The 25,966-nt window shown below is 45.1% G+C and overlaps 1 protein-coding gene across 3 annotated transcripts in view; it reads left to right on the top strand.

The window, feature by feature from the left end:
• TP53I11 (tumor protein p53 inducible protein 11) overlaps nucleotides 1–25,966 on the top strand; it is a 53,289-nt gene that overhangs the window by 10,703 nt on the left and 16,620 nt on the right. For 2 of the 3 annotated variants that reach the window (XM_090032990.1, XM_090032989.1), the window contains exon 2: nucleotides 16,222–16,385. In XM_090032990.1, the coding sequence (XP_089889116.1) occupies nucleotides 16,257–16,385 (129 nt within the window). In that variant the 5' untranslated portion in view covers nucleotides 16,222–16,256. Of the gene's footprint in view, nucleotides 1–1,511; nucleotides 1,580–16,221; nucleotides 16,386–25,966 lie in introns of those variants that run through there. The other variant, XM_090032991.1, reaches the window with a different exon arrangement.

Here is a 25,966-nt window from a genome sequence, read left to right as displayed (position 1 = left end):
GTCTGATTTGGAGTGGCACATAAGAAGTATCTTGATCTGAACAACTCAGACAACTTTTCCCTTACTAATTATTCAATATTAATTTCAGTTGCCCTGACCTCAGGGAACTGATATTATCTCCAGTGTAAAGGTGGGGGAAATAGAGGCATTGTGAGGCTAAATATCTTGCCTAAGGTGACATAAAAAGTCAGTAGCAGAGCTAGAAATAGAACCCAAGTGTTCTGTCTGCAAGCACCCTGCTTTATCCACCAAACACTTCTCTCCACTTAAAAATAGATGGCTGTCTCTGAAAGGACTGCTGGCCTCGGAAGGAAAGAGCTTATCTGGCTGTCATTCAGTACTGATCTGTGGGCCATGGCAGGGTTGGGTTGCACTGAGAAATGCTGCCCCTGCTCTGTGTACTGAGCACAGTCCAATTACAGGGTGACTAAATTCCTTTGAAATAGTTCTCTTCCATTTTCTTGTGAATTATTAAAACATACTCTCTCATCTTCCTGCCTGGTTCCCTCCTCACTCCCTGCCATCAGCATCGCTTATATCAGAACTTCCCCTTTCCTGAACCCACCTTTATTCCCTCTCTTCCTCCACACTACTGCTTGCCCAAGCAGGGGGATTTTAAATCTCACTTTTCTAGCATCAGTCTGTTGCCATAGAAACCATGAAGGTATCAGAAAGATGTGATGGTGATTTCACTGGCTGGGGACAGGGTACAAAGTAGTTGGAGTGTGTGTGTACCGGGCGAGAAAGGTTCCAGTTTTCAGATGTTAATTGTCATCCATTACCATCACAATGCCTTCTGTAAAGCATCTGGCCAAGTGTACTTCTGCATGTGTGTGTATTTTCTGCCTAAAGAGCTGCTAAGGAGTGATAGCCTTTCAAACTGTAATTGGGAGTAATGAGTGGTAGTTAATACTGTTGAGTTGTTTAGGGAAAAGTTAAAGAAAAAAAAAAAAAGCATTCCTATGCTGCAGGTGATAAGAAACTGGTATGCCAGGGAATGAACACAGCTAGGAGCTGAAAGCTGATGCCTATCAGTCTTTCACACTACAGGGCCAATATGTGGGTATAGACAATATCACATTTCATATATTAACATCTTGCACTTTCACTACTTCCTTGCTCCCTCTAATATGTTTATCGTCATAGTACCTACCCATTAGTATGTTGAAGCCGTGATTTGGGGGATTGCTTCAGTTAACAATTGTCTGGGAATCCAGGAGGCTTCTCCCAGTCCTGTTTCCTATGTTAATATCTACAGTTAGCAAAGGGCTTCAATTAAAATGCCCATTTCCAAATGTCACCTGAATTTTGGCAAAGTTTGGATATGAATTACAACCTGCTGCTCTGCTCTGAAAAAGGCATGATGGGGAGCTGAGTGACAGTTACCCTGACATGAGTTTGAAATGGGTATGTTGTTCTTGGGCATAGAGGACTAAGTTACTTTTTCCATATAATATAACTTTGAAGGTCTGATATCCCAGGAGATCTCTTTATATTCTAGGGCTATAAAGAGAAGTCTTAGTCCATTGCAAAAGGTGAGGGGGATGCCCAGCTCACCTTGGCATAGCAAGATTTGAAGGTAAGATTACCACAGAAGTTTTGGGATTTGAGGTCTATGGCTGATGGGGGGCCTGGGTGTTCATAGTTGGTGCTGTAGTAGGATTTTGGTTAAACCAAAGACCATGTTTTTCTGTTAAAAATATCGTATTCCCCCCCCCCAACCCTTTTCTTTTCTTCTTCTTCTGTACAAAAAAGAACACAGATCTGGGTGGATGTTGGGAAAATATTAGTCACAATTTGCTAATTATGAAATGAGAAGTCTTAGCAAATGTTAAAAGATAAGAAAATAATATCAGTTTGATTAAAAAACTGAACTCCCCTCAAAATGCCTTAATACAATTGCAGTCGGGCACTTTAAATCGGCTAGTTTCATTGTTGGTGTCATGACCCCAAAGGTGACGAAAAAATATTTTTAAGTAAAGATGTTTGTAGCTCTTTTAAGTTATGAAAATGAAACTGTTCATAACCAATAGTTGTACTGACAACAGCTATATCATTTGCCAGAGATGTAGTACAGCTAATTTGCTATAAGAATGCATTGGTTATTCTCTGTAAAATGTAACATTATTAAAATGTATATATCAAGACTATGCGTGCAGATTAAGACTGTATATGGCTCAATGAACTGAAATTTCTGTGCTAATGCATTATTTATTACAATTTCTGTTAAATATTGAAACACAGTAACAGGACTTCTGAAAGCAGGAGATAAGGGATCTAGGTTCGTGAAAGCAAATTGTGGATTGTTTGGGGGTCAAAGGAGGTTTAAAGCTAGCAATTGAAACAGGGGTTGAGTCACCCCCTTTTTTACAATAAGTAAATAAAACACTACCGCTACAATGGTGCAATTAATGTGCTGTTCAGGACCACTGTAAAATAAAGAAATTTTCTTTAAAGGATCTTTCCCACTAGTATTTCCTTACTGAACCTGACTCAGGACCCTCAATTGAGATAGGAGAGCAGATTTTTAGTGCTGAAAGGAATTTGATTTTTGACTCTGTCCTGAGTCTAAGGCCTTCTTAAGTTGTTAGCCTGGAAGGAGGATTCTCCCCTCCTCCTCGGTGTTACCCAATAGAAATCCACTGCTCCCAGACTGTACCCCAGATACACCAGGCTGGAGTATGTGGGGCCATTTAGTGGTCTTTTAAAAAAACCCCAAAAAACGCATGAAAACGAATATTCTTACAACTTCCCCATTAAGCTTTCTCCTCCTTCCCCTCCCTTAATGCCTTGGGGAATGTTTTGTAACATTTTAGGGACACCCAAATCATCCGAGTACCAGTCAGAGTATCTGGAGAGAAGTCTTCATGCATTTTGGAGTGAGGGAAGCTTATATCCCACCGCTGCCTCTCCATATCCTTTGTTAGCAGCTATTGAGAAGTTTACAGCCTATCTTTGAGTTTCCAGTCCAAGCCTGGTGGAACAAGTAAGGCAGTTATCTGTATGCTGTTTGGCATGGCAGTCCAATTAATTATTAAGACGACAAGCTGGATTCTGGTGCTGCTTTGAAACTGGAAATGCAGTTGTTTTGAGTCATCAGAGCTACAATAGTTCTGCACTGATGGATTGCTGCAGTCAGCTCAGTGCTAAGAGCTACCATATTACTAGAGAGAGAATGGAAAGCAAATGCGAAACATGTTTAAAAAGTGGAGCCACTGAACCAGTAGATTGCACCTTGTATACTATATATAGCAACTGAAACGTTCATCGGTAACCAGTCAGGCACCTTCTGAGAAAAGCAAATGTGTGTAGGATACCACCTACCAGGTATATGTGGTTGTATGGCTTAGCATGTGCACATGCAGTAAAATGTGTCTAAGGCATGGGAGTGCACGTACAGTCTGTCTCAGTGTGTATCCACATCACAGCACAATTAGGATGTGCACAGTGTGCCTTCAACCAAGTCAAATGTCTGATAGACGTGTATGATGCGATAGAAGTGCAGCCTATGACAGCACATACAATGTAGGACAGCATGTTTAACATGTGGTAGAGCACATGGCAAAACTTATACAGGATGCAACAATTGTGTTTATTCTCCAAGAGAAGACTTCTGTCTTTGGAACATTTGTTGCAGGTGGCTATTATGGTGTAGGTGCTGGGTGTAATTATAGCTCAGATTTAAGGAAACTAATTGAGGTTTTTTTTCTCATACTGGGAATTAAATGCTCTCTGAAAAGAAACAAATTGCTCAGCTTGAGATTTTTTTTTTCATACCAAGTGAATGAGCTGAAGAAAAGTTCCTGGTCATCCCTCAGATCACCGGGACAAAATCCCTGAACCAAGATGCATCCTGCAGCTGTTACAGTAAGGCAAACAGCCTTGAATGTCATGGCTTGGGGCTTTCATTGTGCAGTTACATTTAGCCCACCAATACTGAGGGCTGCACCTCCAAGCTCTAAGCCTTTTCTTTCCAGAGAAAACAGAAGAGACTCCCTATACACTGGATCTCAGCAATTTTTGTTTTTACAGTAAGCCCTCAGAATAATCTTGGGGTTTGTTTACTGCATGAGGGAATATTCTCCAATGTTTTTAAACACTGAATGTATCATTTAAAACCCTGTCACAGTTTATTACTGATATCACCGAGAGATGTAAAGATAGGATGTTCTAGTGTTCTAATCGGCGCCCACCACAGACCCTGTTTGGGCTCTGTCTTGTGCCCCTCCCTATCCTATTCCTCCAGCCGCTAGCATTTTCTTTGCCCTAAGTATTTCCAGAGAGAAGCTCTGCAAGGAACTACTTGCATGTGCTGTCAACCCAGAAGAGGACTTTCTCCCAATGCCAGGACATGCTACTGGTAGGGGTGGAGTGGGATCTCACAATGACTGTTGCAACAAGGATGTGAGCCTTGTTGCAGCACTATCTCCATGCAAACTCCCCCTGCTTGCTCTTCTAAAGGAGTGGGGGAGGCATTGGTTTGCTAATAATAACGATGCCTTCATTTTCTCTGCTTCTGTCTTTCCTTAGGGGAGACGTGCAGAAAATTATAAAGTGATGACGTGAAAATGTAACTCTTCTGCATAGTCTAATAGCACAAGAAATACAATGTAGGGAGTGAGAGGGGCATAAGAAAAATGGGTAGAGGAAAATATTCATGAGAGCACGATCAGGGTGAAGGGAGGAGGAAGATGCATACAATGAGACTGCAAGCAGTCTGAGAGTACTGGGTGCAATATGCATCATAGCTAGGAAGTATTGTGGAAGGTATGAGACTGATGGGACACCTCTTAGGGATACGAGGAGAGCAAAGTTGGCTTAAAAGTAGTTGGATTTTATTTTTCTAAAGTTGCATGTAGAGACAGCCGTGTCTAGTTAACACAACTTCTGCTTATCCGGCATTGCTGCGGAAGCCCTCTTGGTTATCTTGTGAGCTGCAGTGAGTTTACTTCTATCACATTAAGTTACAAACTGTCTTTTGGTTGAGAGAGTCAGTCTGCAGAATGGAGGTGTTGGAATCCCTGCCTCTTAGCATTTAACCAGCAATTCCTGTCTTGGTCTAGCGAGAAGACCCTAATTCTTGTGTCTCTGAGTGTTGCACATTGGAATACAGGAGGGAAAGAATCTCTGGCAAGAAACATTGTGCTAGGACACGTTGCGTCATCCCTCTGTGTAAAGGTCTGTTGTCCTTATAGGAGAAGAATCTCATTTTTCTTGCTCATGACTCGATTTGAATTGCAGATGGGTCCTGTATGGCCAGTGCAAGTCTGAACTGGATTGGTATATCACCTGGAATTACTGTAATGTTTGTGAGTTAATTATTTTTACTGCCTGAAGGTTTGGTCCCATTCAAGTTGGATCTGGTTTCATTTCCTCTGGTGACCTCTGAGGCATCTTTACCTGCAAAGACTGTGGAGAAAGGACAAAGGGGAGAGCCCTTACTGTTCCAATGTAGGGAAGGGGTGACAATGTTACCTGATCATGTTTCCCCAGTAATGGCTGTCATGGTACTATTTTTTTAAAGATACAAGACATTCTGTGTTATACATCACCATGTGCTGCAATTGGCACAAAGGTTGCATCAGTTGGGACAGAAGATAATAACCTGCTATGACTGGTTGAAAGCAGAGAGACAAAAATAGATTAAGACACAAGAAATCTACTCTGATTTCTCAGTTCTTTTTGCTGCAACAGCTATTTAAATTGCCAGAGAGAAATGAGAAATCTAGGTTGGGGTGGCTAAGTTCTAATAGGTGTGTTGTTCTGGGAATTGTAGTATCTCTCCTCATGTGGCTACCGCATGGGGATTGCTAGTCTGATAAAGATTTAAAGGACTACTATTAGATTAGAAAACTCTGGGGTGATGCTCTGCTCTACCACAGATTTTCCATGTGACTTTGGAAAAGTTGCTAACTGCCACCTCCGTAGAGGTGTCTATTGACTTAACTCTGATTTGAAATCAATGGGTGCTAGGCACTTAAATAAGGGTTAGATGCCTAGCTTCGTGGAGCTGGCCCTCAGCTTCTCTTACCTCCAATGCCTGTCTCTAAAGTGGTACCCTACTTTTCATAGATTCATAGAAGTAGGGTCAGAAGGGACCTTGCAGATCTTCTAGTCCAACTCCCTGCCCTGGGCAGGAGAGAAAACTGGGCTCAAATGACCCAAGCTAGGTAATTGTCAAGCCTCCTCTTAAAGACCCCCAAGGTAGGAGCCAGCACCACTTCCCTTGGAAGTTGGTTCCAGATCCTAGCCACCCTGACTGTGAAGTAGTGCCTTCTAATGTCTGGTCTGGACCTACTGTCTAAAAACTTGCGGCCGTTTTTCCTTGTTACTCTGGGAGGCGCTCGGGGGAACAAGGTCTCTCCCATTCCCCGCTGGTCCCCCCTAGTAAATTTATAGATGGCCACCAGGTCCCCCCTCAGCCTTCTCTTGCGAAGGATGAACAGGTTAAGTTCCCATAGCCTCTTCTCATAGGGTCTGCCCTGCTGTCCCCAGATCATGCGGGTGGCCCTCCTCCGGACTCTCTCGATGTTGTCCACATCCCTCCTGAAGTGCGGCACCCAGAACTGGGCACAGTACTCCAGCTGCGGCCTGACCAGCGTTGCATAGAAGGGGAGGATTACCTCCTTGGACCTGCTTGTGATGCATCTGTAGATGCATGACAAGGTGCGGTTAGCCCTACTGACCGTGTCTTCACATTGGCAGCCCATGTTCATTTTGGAATCTATAATGACTCCAAGATCTCTTTCTGTTACCATGCTTTTGAGAAGAGAGTTCATCAGCCTATAGGTATGCTGCTGGTTCTTACTGCCCAAGTGCAACACCCTATTCCCATCCTATTCTCATTTGCCCACCCGTGTAACCTGTCCAGGTCCAGCTGTATCCTGTCCCTCTCTTCCAGTGTGCCCTCCTCACCCCAAATCTTGGTGTCATAGCGAATTTAAACAACATGCTTTTCACCCCCTTGTTCAAGCTGCTAATAAAGAAATTGAACAGTGCAGGCCCAAGCCCTGGGGGACTCCACTGCTCACATCCCTCCAGGTCGAATACGACCTGTGCACCACCACTCTGAGTGTGGCCCCTCAGCCGATTTGCTATCCATCTACTTCTCAGGGTTGCTATCAGGATAATCACAGGAAAGACTGAGAAGTGCTCAGTACTTCAGTAGCAGGGGCTAGATAAGTACACAACGTAATCGCAGTGCTTTAGTCTAACATGATTTTAACAGGATTACAGAGATGATTTCCCCTGTCCTGATAACAGCCTTGTTGTTCTTAAAACAGATCAGACATTGATCCACACCCAACTCCCTCCCTTTCTTTGCCCAGCCCACACTCTGAAGCCTGAGGTCTTTCTCAGAGTCCGTGGCCATAGTGGCCTTCATGTGTACAGCAACTTGCCCCTGAGCTTGACAGTTCCCAAGCTTGTTGTGTGTCAGAGCAGGCACAGCCAAAGACTGGGAAAGATAACGGAAGAGCTGGACAAATGGATGACTCTTAGGCCTTACAAAACAAGGCAGCAAGAGAAGTGCCACAGCCATTAGTCCTCATTCGGAGAGCCAAGTACAGAGCAGCTGCCACGTCCTTGCGTGAGACTCTACCTTGCGCTGCCCAGCGTTAGAGTTCTGAACTCTCTGCCATCCTCCATCCCTCAGCTCTCCATTTGGGGGTTAATGACGCCCAGCAGCTTTCTTTTTACAAGGAACATAGGCAGCTGACTTACAGAAAGATGAGACCGAACTACCAGAGAGAACTAAAACCTAGGAGAGAGTTATTAGTGCTTCTTAAGATGGGTCATGATAAGAATAAATTGCCACAAGCCACTCGTTCTGAAATGTCAACATGTTTGTGCCACTTTTGCCCGTCTTGACTATTTTTTATCTAGATCTCTAGCTATTGCCAGAGCAACCAGGTACCAGAAGTTTGCTGTTCTACAACACCTGAAGTAAATCAAAGGAAGTGGCCCTCTCTAGCAATGTGAGAGGAAAGTTCAGACACGATGGCTCGTTCAGCCCTTAGCCCCTCTGTGGAGGTGTAACTGGGCAGTTCTGTAACTGGGTTGCCAGCAATGGCAGTCAAGTCACTGGCACAATGGCTGCTATTTGGTTCCCCCCACCCCTCAAAATCATTGCCCGTGTCTAGTGCCCTATTGCCCACCCCCTTGGTTGCTGTGCTGCTGAAAGACTACTGCCCCTGTACGGTGACTGTCAACAAGAGGGTTTATTTGTGTTCTTGCTCCATAGGAATCAGACCAAACTGGGCAAACGTATTTCACACAGGCCACAGTCATCTCATGGTAATGACCCTGGGTGACTGCTAAAATAAGCTAGTTCTAAACTGACAATCCATGAGGTAAAGATTTCATATTCCATTTCCCAGAATCAGATAATCCCCCAGTTTAAAATGATAATGAAGCCAATTTACCTACCAATAATGGCATGTTATTATTATCCCTCAGGGAAATAAAAGGAACAATGTCTGTGCTTGCCTGTGAGGTATTTGCTGGCAGAATTCAATGCTGGCTCTTTGTGCAAGAGAGAAGTGGCTTTACCTTTAGCTACCTCATTTATTTCTTTTCTGTGTTAGGAAAGTCTTACCATCATATTGAGAGTCTTCCTATGAGCTGAGTAAAGATCTGCAGCATAAAGGACAAAGGCAAATAGAAGCAAAAGGCTTATATGGTCTTGGGAGACACATGGATCTAAAGGATTGACTAGGAATTGGGACAGCCTCATAGTTTCAATATCTGTTTTACATCTGACTGGCTATGTGACCATATTACATATGGCTTACGTAGCTGTGCCTCGGTTTCCATACCTGTAGAAATGAAGGTATTAGTACTTACCTCCCAGATGCAGTATGAGGATTGATTAGTTACTAATAGCAATATGCATTATAAATGCTCGGTATTATTTAAAGACTATGTGGGCGTGTCTACACAAGAAGTTTACTGCAAAGCTCCCTAAATAGCTGCATGAAATTTCTCCATGTCTACACACGTGCCCCTATTAGGGCACATGAAACTAGTACATTCCAGAGAAGGCTAGTACTTGCAAGTGAAAGTACTAGCCTGCTCTGGAGTTTTTTCCTGTGTAGCAGCACATGTGTAGATGCTGACTGGCTGGCTGGGGCATGAGAGTGCTTCAGTGTGGGAGCTGCCTGCCAGCTAGGTCCCGACTGAAGCACCCCCAATGCCTCAGCAAGCCCCTCCGCAGCACATTGAGCCTGGGTTAATTCATGCAGATTAATTGCACATGTAGACGTGCCCAGTAAGAACTTCTGTGCTTACTGAAGTTACTCATTTAAAGACTATGTAAGAACTTATGTGTGGTCACTGAAGTGAGCAATACAGGCGACCTAAAACCAGAGCTTGATGGAATAAAAATAGCCCTTTGGCCAGTGTGGATGTCTCAGGTAGCAGAAATGAGTGTCTTGCAGATAAGTGGTGTTTACTGGTCTGCTTCCAGAGATCCTGCCTCAAGCCCATTTCACTTTGTCAATGCACAGTTGACGCTGTGGAGGTGTCTCTGTGGGGATCTTGCGGCACAACTAGAGACCAGTAATATTTGCAGCCTTCCCAATAAGAAAGTGCAAGACATGTGCTTTGGGAGATGCATTGGCTCAGTAGGAAGGGTACTTTATTACTGACTTGGCTGAGCAGCTGAGACAAGAGGGCACCAAGGAAATGTTAGAGGATAAAAGGGACAAGCAATTGGCAGTTTCACTAGAAAGATCAAGCGTGAATGGGGACTTTCTCTCCTAGAATTGCTTTTTCCAGGTTATGTTTGAGGGGGTGATGAGTGTATTTGTATTTATGATGGAAATCTGCCTTGCTGGTACTTGGCCTGTGTGTCTTTGGTGGATACAGCTGTAAATCTGATGCTTTTCCTCAGCACAAAATTCAGCCTCAAGCTTGGCCCACTGTGAATGCAGATTTGATTTCCCAAAGATTCTTGCATCTAAGCTTCATTCTCTGAATGGATTTGTCCCTTAAATTTTAGTGTTTTGCTCCTTCCTGAAACTCTCTTAGCTATTAGGCTGTGAGGAACAAATGGAGAGGGAGTGATAGGTATGGAGGTGGGGTGAGATTGAGCTATCTTTGGTATAGTATTATTGGGTCTCTGCACCAATAGGCGGTAGCTCTCAAACTGAATTAAGTGTGGAAGGAGAGACTGGGAAGAAAAGAAACTCTTGTTAAGCAATCATTCTTTTAATCTCATTTAGACACTACCAATGATTAGCTCATGTGGCATAGGACTACCCTGTCCAGGGTTATTGGTCTGTGCAGCCGTTTGAATGCTCTGAAATGGGATTAAGGCGAAACGGATGAGAATAAGGTGTTTTTATTTTAAAAGCACAAGCTACAACAGCACGTCTTCTGAATGTGGGTCAGCTATAATATAATCTATAACGCTTTTGATTTCTTTGGTAGTTTCTCCCTCAGAATGTTTTACAATCATGCGTGAATAACCCTTTCATCTAATTTCTGTGAAGTAGATATTATTCCCATGTCCAAATGTGGCCCCTGAGGCACAAAACTAGATCCTGGTCCAGGCCAGAGTGGTGTTTATCAGGGAAGGCGTGTGCAAAAAAAATTGGCCTTAGTTTTTTGTGTTCCATCTTGCTAGCCATGTGTTGTCCTGGCTTTTGGCCAACTTCCTGGCACAGATTAGGACAGCCTGGTAATAATGAAGTGGGCAAACATCCATTAGGGATTGTCCTGAGATGCATATAGTCACGTCCCAGAGGCAATTGATGGGACAGCAGATGGTAGTGAATTTTGGCCTCAGGTCAGTGTGAAACTGCTTCTTTTAGAGATAAAAGACTTCATATATCATTCTCAGTCCCCTGGGCCTTCCTATTTTACCTCTGCCCCATTCTCTGCCTGGCTTGTTACACACACAGGAGACACTGCAGTGATGCATATCCTCTAGAACTTAAACATCTGTTTAAAAACAAATCCTTCCTCTGAAGTCTGTCACCAGGAAGAGGAATGTTGTAGGAGGCAGAGCCAGCATTATATTCCTGTGATATCTCCCTATGGGTGAGCTGATGTAAAGATATGCCTGGGATATTGCGTGAAGTGGCTCTCCTTAGACATGTGTCCTTAACCCTGGTAAAGCCCTGATGAGCCTCAAAGCTATGGTGTTCGGGACTTTTATATGTCTGGAGGCTGGGAAATGCTGCCACTGAGACTCAGTTCCTTCCTTTTGGCAGGATTTAGCAAGTCGCACATTTCTTTCATCCCTGTCACAGCACACATTGGAAGGGACAGATAATCTGTCCCTGCAGTTAAGTATATACCCAAAAGTCTTGGCTGAGGGGAGTTACAATCCTTCTGAAAGGCTGAGCATGTGTTATCCCAGGGCACTATAGAGGAATCTCTTCCTTCTCTGCTGTGCTCAGCCATATCTGAAGGGCAGCGGGGCCAGGAGCGGAAACCATCACTCTGGATTCCATTTGCTTTGGGGACCTAGAATCAGGCACTTAACATTAATTTAATAGCTGTTAATTGGGGAATCAGTGCCAATGGTTCTGGCAGCCAGCCCATCCACAATAAAACATCGCCTCATCCTTTGCTGTGGGAGGCAGCCTGGTCTGCTTACAGAACACAAATCCTTTAACAAAAGATTTCAGGGGGAGGATGGGTAAATATTCAGGATTCAGCCCCTGTAACATGAAAGTTGTCAGGCAGAGTCAACCCTCTTGGTTTGTTTTTCACTAGCCATCCATAGCCCTGAATTTTGACTTTCTCATTCTGTCTCGTCTCTGCCTCATTTTAGTCAGTGATGGATTAACCCTGCATTTCTATGGGATTAATTTTGCGCAGAAGAAGCCTTCATATGGGCTCAATGTTTATTTAGCCTGATCCAAGCACCACTGATCAGAAAAGATGGCTAGAGATATCCATGAGAACAGGCCTTCTTGTGGAATCTCAACTTGAGATTGACTGACTTTCATGTTACAGGGGCTGAAGCCATGATGGAAATCCCGTGGGGACAACCTGCCTCGGTATTTGTGCTTCAGACTCTAGGCAGGAAGCAGAGAAGCTACAGAAACTGTGTGCATTAGAAGGAACAATATAAATATTTGTCCAGAGGTCTTGAGCCTCGGTTTTTGATTTGAAGGGGCTAGCTTAGAGTCAGGTTTGGGAGGCAGTGGTTCAATTTTAGGGCACAGATCTATTTCAGATTTTGTGTAGAATTTGGGGGCTGATATAGGGGCAAAATTTGAGTTAGTTGATTCCTCTGAACTGCTTGCCTGCCTCATGCTTTGGTGTGGGAAAGGGGATGTATTTTACAGAAAAATGTGATACAAAGCAGAGTGTCTGGAAGGCAATAAATGGCATCGCTGTTTAGGTGGAAAGCATTCTGTCAATATTGTGTTGAGAGCAATTTAATTAACTTTTAGTAGACAGCGGTCAGCCACAGCCTTTGTCTCAACAAGACATATAGATCTGTGTGATAGAAAGAACAATGTTGGCACTCTTGGAAAATTCTCAGAACAAGAGTATTTGCTCTTATTCACAAAAATAAACTGCTAGAGAACCAAGTCCATCTGAGGCAGGGAAATACTACATGTAAGAAATCCCCTCTCCGTCTGTCACCAGAAGATCTTCTATCTGCTAATTCAGCCAATCTAAAATACTCCCCAAAAGTCCTTTCTCCTTTTGATAGAACTACGGATTCTTTCCCCTTGGGACAGCTCTAGACAAATCCGGATTGGGAAGGGATTAAGCAGATGAGACTCTTATGTCTGCCCAGACTTGACTCTAGCTGTGTCTCTGGTGTATTCTGTTTACAGATCTGAGTCACCATAGTAGCTTAAAGAAAAATGTTTTGTTTTCCAACCAAGCCAAGAGGGAATGAAGGAAAATCAGGCCACAGCCCCATTTGAACGGAGAAAGCTCCAAGTGCTGTTTGAACTGGGGTTCACTTCCAGTGGCCTCATAGGATTCCTCGCATGTGGTGCTTTGGTCCCCTTGCACCAGGCCCAGTATGGCACAGATGCCAGCTAGCATCCCCAGTCAATATTCCTCTCTCCCTCTTTCTCCACTTGTTTCTTCCTTCCAGTATTTTCTGTCACATTCCTCTGTGGGCTTCTGTTGTCTCCTGCTCCACTATTCCCTGAAGACAGCATATTTCTCAAGACTGGATAGGCCTGAGGTGGCTTTACGAGTCTGGGAAGCATATGCTCCTGTGGGGCTCAGTTCAGGTGAGGAAAGAGGAGAGTGGATGGGCGAACTGTAGATCTGCATGCATCAGCTGTTTCCATGTGTAGGCTCTACAAGACCAGGATGAGACAGTGAATGGGTGTCACATGGAAGTTGCCACTTGGAAGCTTAGTGTGAGGAGGTGGTGAAGTTGAGGGTGACGTCCGTCAGGCTTAATGGGTCCTCAGGTGACCGAGGAGCCTGATTCTGGATACACAAGTTCTTTGGTAATGGGGACATATTGTTACCTGGGGGACTGGGATTTGCAGCCCTGGGTTCGTCTCCTTCTCCTTCCTCCGCCACCACTGCTCTGCCTCAGTATTGAGTTGTTGGGCTGGATCTCAAAGTGGTGCGCACCTTGGTGAACCAGGTGGCGTCATGCTGAACCGGCTGAATGACTGGTGACTGACCAACGGTGAGTGACTGTCACATGGAAGTTGCCACTTGCAAGCTTAGTGTGAGGAGGCTCTTGCAGAGTTGCTGGCAGTACTGTGTAATATAGACCAGGCCTCAGCTCCTGATCTGAAGCAGCCCTTGCTATTCAGGTGCTGAGCCACTGTACCTGACAAATCTGTCAAAACAACACTATTCTGACTTGCAGTTGCAGTTGCATTATCCCATTACAGACAAAGAAATGTCACAAAGGTGAGAACTGAACCTTGTTCTCTTTAGTCAACAAGTGAAATCCGAGGAGGGCTGGCAAGTGTCCAGAACGGCCTGCTTATCTCCACATTACTCACTGTCGCACTTCTCAGTGGTCATGCACCCCCACGAAATTATGGTCAGACACGCTGGCCTTCTATAATACCATCCTCTTTCATACAGAGGATTTCGAAAGAATTTATTTGACAATGTGGTTTTTCATTAGAAACTGCCTATCTGTTGAAATTTTTCTGCAGGAACCAGCCCATTCTGACAGTAAAGTTCCCTTGGTTTTGACTACAAAAAGAGAGACCTACTCCATATTAGCCACCTGATCGGCCACTTACCTGATATGTAGTAGATCCTGGCTCAAGTCCATGTGCTGCATGATTCGGGCGAAGGCCATCCTACAGATTAGGGTGAATCTCTATGTGTTGTTTTTTTTAAATGGAAAGGTCTCAATTTTAACCCAACAGGGGTGTTAAGGAAATTAATCTCAGGGTTTTGTGGGACAGGAAAAACCAGTTCCTATTCAATTTTGCTTTTTATACAGTGTCTCACTGGGGTATTCTTAGGCATCACAGAGCAACCATACAACCAGAGGACTATCAGACATCATGCTGATCTTTTAGAGAAGATTGTGCCAAAGGGAACCTTGCAAATATGGTCTACTTCAGCCTGATGGAAAGTGGGCAGATTGGAGATCCTTGAAGTAGCAGACAGTATCCCTTTAAAAGCACTTAAGCTAGGCCAACAGAAGGTTTTAGATTGGCAGGACTCTCCTCCTTCTGTCATCTGGAGGGAAGACAGGCTCCCAGCTGATAACAAAGCTCTCCCACCCACTATAATTAGGAAGATAAAAGCACATAGAACAGAGGTTTAATTGGAGCAGCCGTGAAAAGAATGCTTATGCTGAAGGTTTCTTAGATAGATTTCCAGCCACTTTTCTGAGTCTGAAGAAACTCAAAATGTAGAATTTATGCTCCACAGACAGATTTTCTCTGGGTCTTTTGATGTGGTGGGAGAGGAACGGATCCCTAAGGATAAGGTGGCTGCCACTGTTCCGAGTGCATCTCCTTCCTGGGCAGCTTTAAAAGACTTGGGGTTCTCTTCTTGTGTGGACACATGTCCGTTGTTTTATAAGAACTCCCCTAGTGGTTGGTCTTTGAGACTTATTGCTCTCCTTGCTCACAGGCTTAGCAGAGATGAATGGTGACTGCTATTGCTGTGGCTGCTGTTATGGCAGTGAGGGCTCAGGCTGCTGCAATAACCCCATGGTATAGGCTCCCCAGAGGCTGCCAGTCTGGTGCCCTCTCTAAATTAGGACTGGTGCCTTACTCGCCAACCCAATCTTGAGAGGGTTCAGAGGAGGCCACTCGGATGGTCAGAGGCCTGCAGGCAAGGCCCTACGAGGAGAGACTGAGGGACCTGGATCTCTTCAGCCTTTGCAAAGGAAGGCTGAGAGGTGATCTTGTGGCTGCCTATAAGTTCATGAGGGGAGGGCAGCAGGGAATCGGAGATGCTGTATGTACTAGGGCACCCCTGGATTAACTAGGAACAATGGCCACAAATTGGCAGAGAACAGATTTAGGTTGGACGTTAGAAAGAACTTCTTTATGATAAGGGTTGCCAGAATCTGGAATGGGCTTTCAAGGGAGGTGGTGCTCTCTCCTGCCTTGGGGGTCTTGAAGAGGAGACTGGACAAGCACCTAGCTGGGGTCATTTGACCCCAGTGCTTTTTCCTGCCCAGGACAGGGAGTCAGACTCGGTGATCTACTGAGGTCCCTTCCAACTCTAACATCTATGAACCCCTAGACATGCTACTTGCCTGCCCTGTAATGAGAAGAGTTGCCTGTTGGTCGTAGAGGGGTCCAATTAGTTTGGAACTCACTGGCCCCTATACATGTATGGGGAGCCTGCTCTGACATGCTGCACTTCCAGGAGGTAGGAGCAGATTCAATTAATCGAGGCTGCTGGAGCATGGTAATTATTGCAGACTCCAGCATCACATGTATCAGTGTCCATACATACAAAAATGGTGGTGGGACTCTTTCAACTAAAGCTCGTTCAAGTTTTAGTTCAAAGCACCCCGCTGCCATTTCTCAGTGCAGGGACGCTGACACACGAGACACTCCAGGCGCTTCTAATTAGCATGGCTCTTGGAGCTACACTAACTAAAGCAACTCCCCAGCCCCCTCAAAGCACATTTATAAATTCCCAGTCATGCCAAATGCTGAATATTTCATCAGATGGGCTAGACATGTCTTTTAAGACGCTTTTTAGTTTCTTTAAGGAGAGACTGCTAAGTCCCTCATAGGATCAAGTCCCTGCTAAGAGATGCTTATTTTCTGGACTTTGTCATTTCAGTCTCTGCCCAAGCCAGCGACTGCACGTGAGTCACCATGGCAACCAAGCAGCCCCCACCTTTGATGAAGAAGCACAGCCAGACGGACCTAGTGAGCCGACTGAAGACACGGAAGATCTTAGGAGTTGGAGGGGAAGATGATGATGGGGAGGTTCATAGGTCAAAGGTAAGGACTGCCAGAGGAGACTGTGGTAATATAGCACCTTTGCAGGTGTACAGAGAAGGGACTGGCTGGCCCTAAGGGAGAAATAATGAGGGCCATATTTTTGGCAGCTCTGCAGCAAGGAGAAAGGTGATCAAAAACACTTAAAAATGGTTACCGCCTTGATGTCCATGGAGAGCATGAGAATTTGGGAGCTTGCACCTCCTTCTTTAGGGCCTGCACAAAGAGGAAAAACTGGTTCCATGTCTGGTCTGTGAAATGAACAAGTGCATTTGAAAGTTACATTATAACTGAGCCTCTTGAGTCTTAATGTTTTCACATGCTGGAGCAAGAAAAAGACATGCGCAACTCGCCCATTTATGAATTCAGTTTTTCTGGGTTAAATATTTGTAGGGGTGTCGTGATAAACATGTGCTCACAGGACATCTACCCCTGAGGGTTAGAAACAAAGAGATGCTCTACATTTGAATTCTCTGGTGCTGTGAAGGCTTAATGGCAGGTCAGCAGTCACTGGAGAGAGATGTCACTGCAGAAGAATAGCCAATAAATGTGAGAAATAACTGGATAAGTAGTGGCATGAATCTGAGTTGACAGCTCTTCTTTTTTTCTGTCTGAGGTACAAATAAATGGCTTGTGGGGAAGAGATCTACAGATTTCAATACTCCCCAACCTTTGTGGAAGTTCAGACCCTGATCTGAGCAAATATCTTGGGCCTGTCTCTAGGATGAGCCAAACCAACACCCTGTATCTGAATGTAATGTCAGAGGTTCGGGCCCCTCTCTAGATGATGAAAATAGGTTTCTAAGAAAGACTGGCTTGGATAATGGGGCTGGTTTTCTGCCTGAGGAAAGGACTAAGCAATGAGGTGCACAGTCACCTCTCCAAGGGCTTGGTTTTTCCTAAGTGTAATATAATATCTAACATCTTGATCAGTGAAGCAATTCAGAACAGGATGAGCAAGAAAGATAGCTGGGGAAGGCAGGAAAGAAAGAAGCAACAGGAGTGTATGGAGAGGTAGATGGAAACTAGGAGACAGTATGCTCATTGGAAGAGACTAATAAGGGGGAAATGGGGAGGGAAAAATTTTGTGGGGAGAGACAGAGGTTGATTAGAAATTAGGCTTGAAGTTCTCAAATCCTAGTATCTGCTTTATATAGGATTTTGAACAGCCCATCAACCCTAGGACCATAAAGTGTTTCCTGTGCTGCAATTTCTGGAGCTCATGAATTACTGAAAGTGGCTCTGGGGGAAAAAAAAAGAAACAGGGCACGCACATGTATGTATGTGTTTCTGTTACCACTTGACTCTCTCTCTTTTGTCCTTTGGTTCAGAGGCATGAGCTTTTGTAGGCAACAGCTATGATGAAGTATAGTGTCTAACAAAGCTGGCTGTTGTCTATGATGGAGATGCTGCTGGTTGGTGGAGCCTCTTTCCCAATCTTGTAACCTTTGTGACTTTCAGTGGAGGTGGAACTGGTGCTGGGCAGTGGAACGTGCCAGTGCCTCTCTGACCGTGGCTGCCTGGAAGCAGAATAGGTATGCTCCAGGGAGCAAAGGAGGTGCAAATGTAGTCTGGGTCAGCTGTTGTGACCTGCATGGGATGTGCCAGGTTCATGTTTCTTTCAGAGGGCCAGGAGCACTTCATCCATATCAGGTGTAGGTTGGTGGTTTCCCTGGATGAGAAGATTCACAGATTGGAAGCATGGGTATCCATGCTGCGTTGCATCTGGGATCAGGAAGATTATTTGGACAAGAGTTCAGAAAGGCTGGTACTGGAGGGGCCAAAGAGCAATGCGGAAAAGTGGCAGCATGTGACTACTCGAAGAAGGGAGGTCTCTAGAACTGAAGAGGAGAGGACTAAAGTCAGCAATTGCTTTCAAGCAGTCTGGTAGAACTGCTGAGGCAGAGAAGACATCTGCAGGCATGAGGCAGAGGAGGCAGCAGCCTAGAGAGCAGGAAGTGCAAGGCTCCAAGGACAGGGGCTCCAGGACCACTGCACAAAGAAAGAAGAGAATAGTAGTATTGGTTAGTGACTCCCCTCTGCAGGGGACAGAGGCACCAGTTTGTTGTCCAGATCTGGGGGCCTGGGAGATGTGCTGCATGCCTGCAGCCCAAATTCAGGACACCACAGAAAGTCTGCCAAAGTTCATCCGTCCTTTGGACCACTACCCCTTTCTGTTTGTCTATGTAGGTGCCAATGATGCATCCAGGAAAATACTGATCATATCAGAGGTGACCATGAGGCTCCTGGCAGAAGGATTAAGGAGCTTTGAGCACAAGTGGTGTTCTCATCGTCATTGATCTTTCCTGTGGAAGGCAGGGGTCAAGGCAGAGACCATAGTATCCTGGAAGTGAATGCACGGCTGAGATGGTGGTGTCAGTGTTAAGACTTCGGCTTCTTTGACAATGGGTGAATGTTCTTGGGAGGAAGACTGCTATCGAGAGAGGATCCATCTGACAAGAGCAGGGAAGAGTATCTTTGGGTGTCATCTGGCCAACCTAGTCGGGAGGGATTTTAAACTAGGTTCCATGAGGGATGTTGATCAAACCCCCCTAGCAACAGTGCACCCAGTGCACTGTTATGCAAAAAAGTAGCATAAAAAGAAAGGGAGGAGGTCAAGTGCAAAATACATCTGATGCATGTATACAAATATGAGCAGTATGGGGAATAAACAATATGAGTAGTTCTTTTCCCAAGCTACCGCCTAGGAAAAGAACTACAACTTGTCATCACAGAGACTTGGCGGGACAGCTCTTATAACTGGAATGTGAGCATGGAGGGTTGCACTCTGTTTCAGAAGGACAGGGTTGGGAGAAAAGATGGTGGTATTGCCTTGTACATCAAAAACACATAGATTTGTTCCCTGGTTCAGATGGAAGAAGATAGCAAAGCAAAATACATTTGGATGAAGATGAGAGGTGAAAGACGCTGCACTGGTGTAATGGTGGGGATTCATTATAGGCCATCTAATCAAGGAGAGGAAGTGGATGAGGTACTTCTCAAGCAGGTGACAAATCTTTCCAAGAGCTATGAGATGGTACTGACGGGACTCCAGTTTTCCAGACATTTGCTGGAAGAACAATGTAGTTGTACATAATGTCAAACCAGTTCCTAACTTGTGTGGAGGAAAACTTTCTCTTCAAGGAAGTGGAAGATACAACTATCTTTGATCTTGTCCTGACCAACAGGGAAGAGCTGTTGGAGGATATGAAGTTGATGGGTAACTTGGGAGGAAGTGATCACAATACACGAGAATTCTAGATCCTGAGACACGGAAAACATGAGGTCAGTAAAATTAGGATGCTAGACTTCAAAAAGGCATACTTTATCCAACTCAAAGGCATAGCATCATGGGAGGATAGACTGAAGGGTAAAGGCACCCAGGAAGGCTAGGAGCTTCTAAAGAGCACAGTATTGAAAGCCCAACATAACTGTCCTGAGACCATGCAAATGTATGTAGGGAACAGGAGAAAAACAATGGAAGTGTGGGGCCATTGCTTAACAACTCAGGACAGCTGGCTACTGACACTTGGGAGAAAACTGAACTCCTGAATGACTACTTTGCTTTGGTATTTAACTGGACTAAGGGGAAAATCATGCTAGATAAGGTTCAGAATGGGCATGGTGGGAATGACTGTCTTCGTACCATTGATGTTGAGCTGGTGCATGATCAGTTAGAAAAATTAGATATTTATAAGTTAACGGGACTGGATAAACTTCATCCAAGAGTGCTGAAGAAGCTGGCCAAAGTCATTGCAGGACCTCTGGCGAAACTCTTCCAAAACTCATGGCACTTCAGGGGAGGTCCCTGAAAACGGCCAATTTTCCCACCTTCAAGAAGGGGAGGAGAGAGGACCTGGGAACTATAGGCCAATTAGCATAACTTCTATCCCAGGGAAAATCCTGGAAAAAATTATCAAAGAGTCTATGTGCAATATGCTTGTAGAAGGTAGGATTCTGAATGACAGCCAGCATGGCTTCATCCCAGGCAGGTCTTGTCTTACCAGTCTATGACCAGGTAACTCACCACCTGGATAAGAGAGAGGAGGTCAGCATTGTATACCTAGACTTCCAAAAGGTCTTTGATCTGCCGTCTCATGATGTTCTCATGGGAAAATTGGAGGATTGTGGGCTTAACTGCTCGACAGTTAGGTGGATAGGAATCTGGCTGTGGAGTAGGATCTAATGAGTGGATCTGTGTCGTCCTGGCGAGAAGTGGCCAGTTGTGTCCCTCAGGGGTCTGTGCTTGGTTCAGTGCTTTTCCAGACCTTTATCAATGATTTGGTTGTGGGGGTAAAGAGCTCACTGGCCAAGTTTGCAGATGACACCAAGTTATGGGGGAGCATGATCATGCTTGGAAAATAGGCTGCAGATACAGGCAGACCTAGACAGGCTGGCAAGTTGGGCAGATCAGAACCAGATGAAGTTCAAAATTGAGAAGTGTAAAGTGCTCCACCTGGGGATGAACAATCTCCAACATACGTACAATCTTGATGGCGCCAAACTGACTAGCACCATACTAAAAGGGACCTAGGGGTAATAATAGACCATAGTATGAACATGAGCTGTCAGTGCGATGCTGTAGCCAGCAAGGCAAACAGTACTCTGGCATGCATCAACCAATACATCTCAAGCAAAACTAAGGAAGTGATTCTCCCACTTTACTTAGCATTGGTGAGGCCACAGCTGGAGCATTCTGGGTGCTGCACTTCAACAAGGATGTGGAAAAGCTTGAGAGAATCCAGAGAAGAGACACCTGTATGATTTAGAGACTTGCAAGGCAAGCCACATAAGGAAAGGCTGAGGGACTCGGGCCTCTTCAGCCTAAAAAAGAGAAGTCTGAGAGGGGGCTTGGTAGCTGCTGACCACTATATCAGGGGAAGATATCAAGGGCTCAGTGAACAGCTGTTCACCAGGGCACCCTTCGGGAAAACCAGATGTAATGGACACAAACTCCTGGGAGACCGTTTCAGGCTTAACTCTAGGAAAAGTTCTTCATGGCTAGGGTGTCCAAACTGTGGAATAAACTCCCTCCAGAGATGGTGCAATCTCCTACCTTAGAAATCTTCAAGAGGAGACTGGATGGTCACTTCTCTGGGGTCACCTGACCCCAGTTGTTTTTCCAGCCTAATGCAGGGGGACTGGACCTGATGATCTTGCGAGGTCCCTTCCAGCCCCCAACAATCTATGAAACACAAAAAGAATGGCAAGAGACCAATGTGATTGCACAAGGCATTTTAAAAATTGCTCAAATGCAAAAGGAAAGCACACAGGCAATGGAAAAATTGGCAGGTCATCAAGGAAGCATATCAGGAAATAGCAAGAACATGCAAGACAAAATCAGGAAGGCAAAAGTAAAGAATTGGATGCACCTGGCAAAGAGGTTAAGGACAACAAGAAGAGGTTATGTAAGTATGTTGACCAGAAAAGAAGGACCAAGGAATCTGTGGGTCCTCTGGTAACAAGCCAGAGAGAACTCCTAACTGAAGAGAGAAAGAATGCAGAACTACTCAACAGCTGCTTTGCCTCAGTCTTCACAAAAAAAAAAAAAGCTGCTAGGCACTAAATAGAAATTATCTGGGAAAGGAAGGGGGCAAGCTGAGGGAGCAGATAACAAAAGAGATGGTGAGAGAGCTTTTGTTGAGTCTGAATGAATTCAAGTCATCAGGACTAAGTGAGTTTCATCCCAGGGTTCTGAAGGAACTGACCAAGGAGATCTCTGAGCCCTTAGCAATGAACTTCATGACATTGTGGGAGGTGGGCTAGGTTCCAGAGGACTGGAAAAGTGCCAATGCAGTGCTCTTTAAAAAAAAAGCAAAAAGGAGGACCCAGGGAACTACAGACTGGTTAGCCTCATCTCAGTACCTGGAAAGTTACTAGATCATATCCTATGGAATGCTGTTTGCAAGCATACAGTCAGCATGCATTTATGCCAAATGAACCTGATCTCCTTCTTTGACAAAATAACTACTTGGATGGATGAAGGGATTGGTGTGGATGTAATGTATCTGAATTCAGCAGGCCTTTTGACAAGGTTCCATACAACCTTCTCATAAACAAATTGGAGAAATGTAGGTTGGCTAAAACTACTACAAGGTGGATAGATAACTGGTGCAATAGCCACGTGAAAAGGGTAATTATTAATGGGTCTATGTCAGAATGGCAGGAGGTTTCAACTGGAATCTCACAGGGATCTGTCCTGGGCCTGGTGCTGTTCAACATGTTTATTAATAATTTGGATGCTGACATAAAAGGCTTCTTGACCAAGTTTGCAGATGACATGAAACTGGGAAGGACTGAAAACACTCTGGAGGATGTGAGTGCAATTCAGACAGATCTTGACAGTTTGGGAAGTTGGGCTAGAACTAACAGGATGAAGTTCAGTGCAGACTATGAAAAACATGGATACAAAATGGGGGACACCTGACTGAATGGGAGCACTATGGAAGAGGGCTTGGGAACCTTGGTAGGTCACAGACTCGATATGAGTCTGCAGTGTGATGCAGCCACACAAAAGACAAATGCAGTTTTGGGCTGCATCTATAGAAGCATTAGGTGCAAGTTGCGGGAGGTGCTAGTGCCTCTCTCAGCACTGGTTAGGCTTCATCTGGAGTAGTGTGTGCAGTTGTGGACTCCACATTTTAAAAAGGACATGGAGAAGTTAGAGAGGGTCCAGAGGTGGGCACCAAAGATAATTAGGGACCTGGAAGGCAAGTCATAGGAAGAGAGCCTGCAGGAGCTAGGTATGTTCAACTTGTGGAAAATGGGACATGATAGCAGTCTTCAAATACTTAAAGAGCTGCCCTAAAGCAGGGGGAAAGCACCTTTTCTTTCTTGCTGCACAGAGGAGGACGTGGAACAATGGCTTGAAGTTGCTGCAGAGTAGATTTAGACTGGGTATCAGGAAAAACTTCTTCACCGTTAGAATAGTGAAGCAGTGGAATAGACTGCCAGGGGAAGTTGTGGGCTCTCCATCGCTGGAGATTGTCAAAAAGAGGTTGGACGGCCACTGGTTGGGAATGATTTAGGCATAGCTATGCCCATTTTCTACCTTGTGTATTTCCCATGCTTCTGGGCTTTGGTTGCTTTTCCCCACCCCCCTCTGCTATATGTGTCCCAGAGGCATTGGGTGTTGGTTACACATAAGTCTGGGGACTTCAATTGGGGTATGGTGATTCTCCTGGTAGGAGCAAAGCCAAGGTTCCTGGCTAGAGGGTCTTTTCCCTCTCTCGGGGTCTTACTAGTCATCATATATGATGTCAGGAAGGAATTCTGGCCAGATTGGTATGGACTGTAGGGGGTCTTGCCTTCCTCTGTGGCCCTCTACCCAGGACTTCTTGAGAGTATGTTGACAACATTTATAGAAGAAGGATGTTGGCTGCCATGGTTTTCCTGCTTTACCTGTGGCAGGTTAGGGTCCTAGGTCTATGTTGTGTCACGGTTGAGGGCAGTCATATGTAGAGTTTTTAGATTATGGTTGTATGGAATAGTTTGAATAGGGATGATCCTGCATCAGGTGGGGGGGATGGACTAGATCAGCATTTCTCAACCTATGGGTTGTGCCCCAAAAGTTGGTCACAAGAATATATGAAGTGGCTGAGAGCAAACTTTAAAAAATGGATTCTCCTTTGAAGGAGAAAAATGTGGGCAACCATAGCTTTTCCCTTGAAGGCTGGCAGAGTTCCAGCCTGCAAGGGGCTGCTTGGGGCCCCCCGTGCCCTACACACACCCTGTCCTGCCCCACACACCCATCCCCTGCACACATTGGGGTGGAGGGAAGCTGGGGCCTGGGGGTGGGGACAGCAGGTTGGGAGTGAGGTGGCTGTCAATGTTTACAGATGGGTCCTGGTACAAAGAAGGTTGAGAACCACTGGACTAGATGACCTCTGGAGGTCAAATCCAGCCCTACTTCTTTGTGATTTCTATAACACTTATGCCTCTCTGAACCAGCTAGTCTCTAAGGTACCACTCTACCCTGCCTTCTGTGTAATCTAGCTAATGATCTGCCGTTCCTCCTCTGCTGCATCCAGCTCTTTAGGAAGCCTTTTGCAACTGAGAAGCAGCCACATCTGCTGTGTGATCCAGTAGAATGACAGTAGTGGGTGGAATTGCCAGGCCTGTGGGGGTGGACGGTCCTGGAGTTTCAAGCTGGTATTCTCACCTCATCAGAGATATTACTTTTTTTAATTTGGGAGTGTATGCGAGTCTGTGGGTGGTTTACATTTCTTTTGAGAACACAGACAGATACACATCTCTCTCACACACACACAAACACACACACAGAGTGCTGCATCCCTCTTTTCCTCTTTGTCTGTTTGTCTTTGTCACCTTTCAGCCTGTTGCATGCATACTGACACATAGGCATGCAAATTGCTTATACAGAGATTCAGAAGCAGTTCTCTGACTGCATATGAGTAATGACAGGGGCTCCTCACAGGGCATCAGAAACACCGGGCAGTGTAAGACTCTGAATAATAGTGACAGACAGGTGTTTGGAGGAAGGCATCACTGAACTCAGTCCTCAGTTATGCTGGGCCCAAGCTGAGTGTGGAAGGAGGTGGCTCTGAGACACATTCCCTAAGTCCAGAGCCATACAGGAGCTGAATCTGCTCTAACTTCTCTCATGGGCTGTTGCAGGAATTAAGTTCATTCCTAGGACTTATAACATTGGCTCAGAGACAGCTCACTTCAATCTCACCTCACCTTTCATCCCATATTCTCCCTACCTTGGAGTGCCCTCTATATGGGGAGGTGGGCCAAAGGATTACTTCCAAGTTGCCTCTTTTGGGGCATGTGTCATTAAAGGATCATCTGGAGTGACATCTGGCGCATAGTGTCAGGTGCTAGAGATGGACAAGGCAGACAGTGACAGGCCTGTCTCTTACAAATGGATTATTGGTCACTTTTTAACACTATCCAGAACATTTTATCTAAATGAATTAAAAAATGTTGGAGCTAGGATGGTCCAGGAAGGATGTCTGGTTGACTCTTTTTTCCCAGTCTGGACTTCCCTAGCTGAGGCTTGTTACTGTGACAGAGAAACATAATCACATTGTCCAGGCGCTCACAATTCAATCCCTTCACAAATTGACTCTTCTGTTTTTAAGGCTGAAAATAGACCTCAATTTTAAATTGAGTCTGATTGGCCCTGGCTTTGACTCCCACCAAAACAGGGTGGTCCTTTACACACAAAGCTTGAATGGCAATAAATTCAAACTAGCCATGATTTTCCTGGGTAAAAAGGGTTCTTAGAATGGGACAATGGGTTTATAAATCTGTAGGATCCCACCTCCCCTCCACCCCCACCCCCCCCAAAAAAGGCTTTGTCCCTGAAGAAATTCAGTATCTGTTTTTTAACAGGTTTGAACTGAATTCAGACCCTGCCATCCCAAAACCAGACACACATTCTAGTTCTGCAAGTTTAATTTAATCACTGTGCCTAAGACTTGTGGCAGGGGAGGAAATGGACATTTGGCAACACTTGAAAGAAGGTGATGTATCATATTTGGGGGGAAACCTGCACAGGAAAAGATCCCTTGGAAAATGGGTAATTACAACAAGTATTTCGTGTCTGCTTGTATGTG

This window comes from Crocodylus siamensis, chromosome 2 (genome assembly GCF_052110815.1).
Source record: "Crocodylus siamensis isolate JL-2025a chromosome 2, ASM5211081v1, whole genome shotgun sequence".
NCBI lineage: Eukaryota > Metazoa > Chordata > Crocodylia > Crocodylidae > Crocodylus > Crocodylus siamensis.
This window is presented reverse-complemented; position numbering and strand designations above follow the sequence as displayed.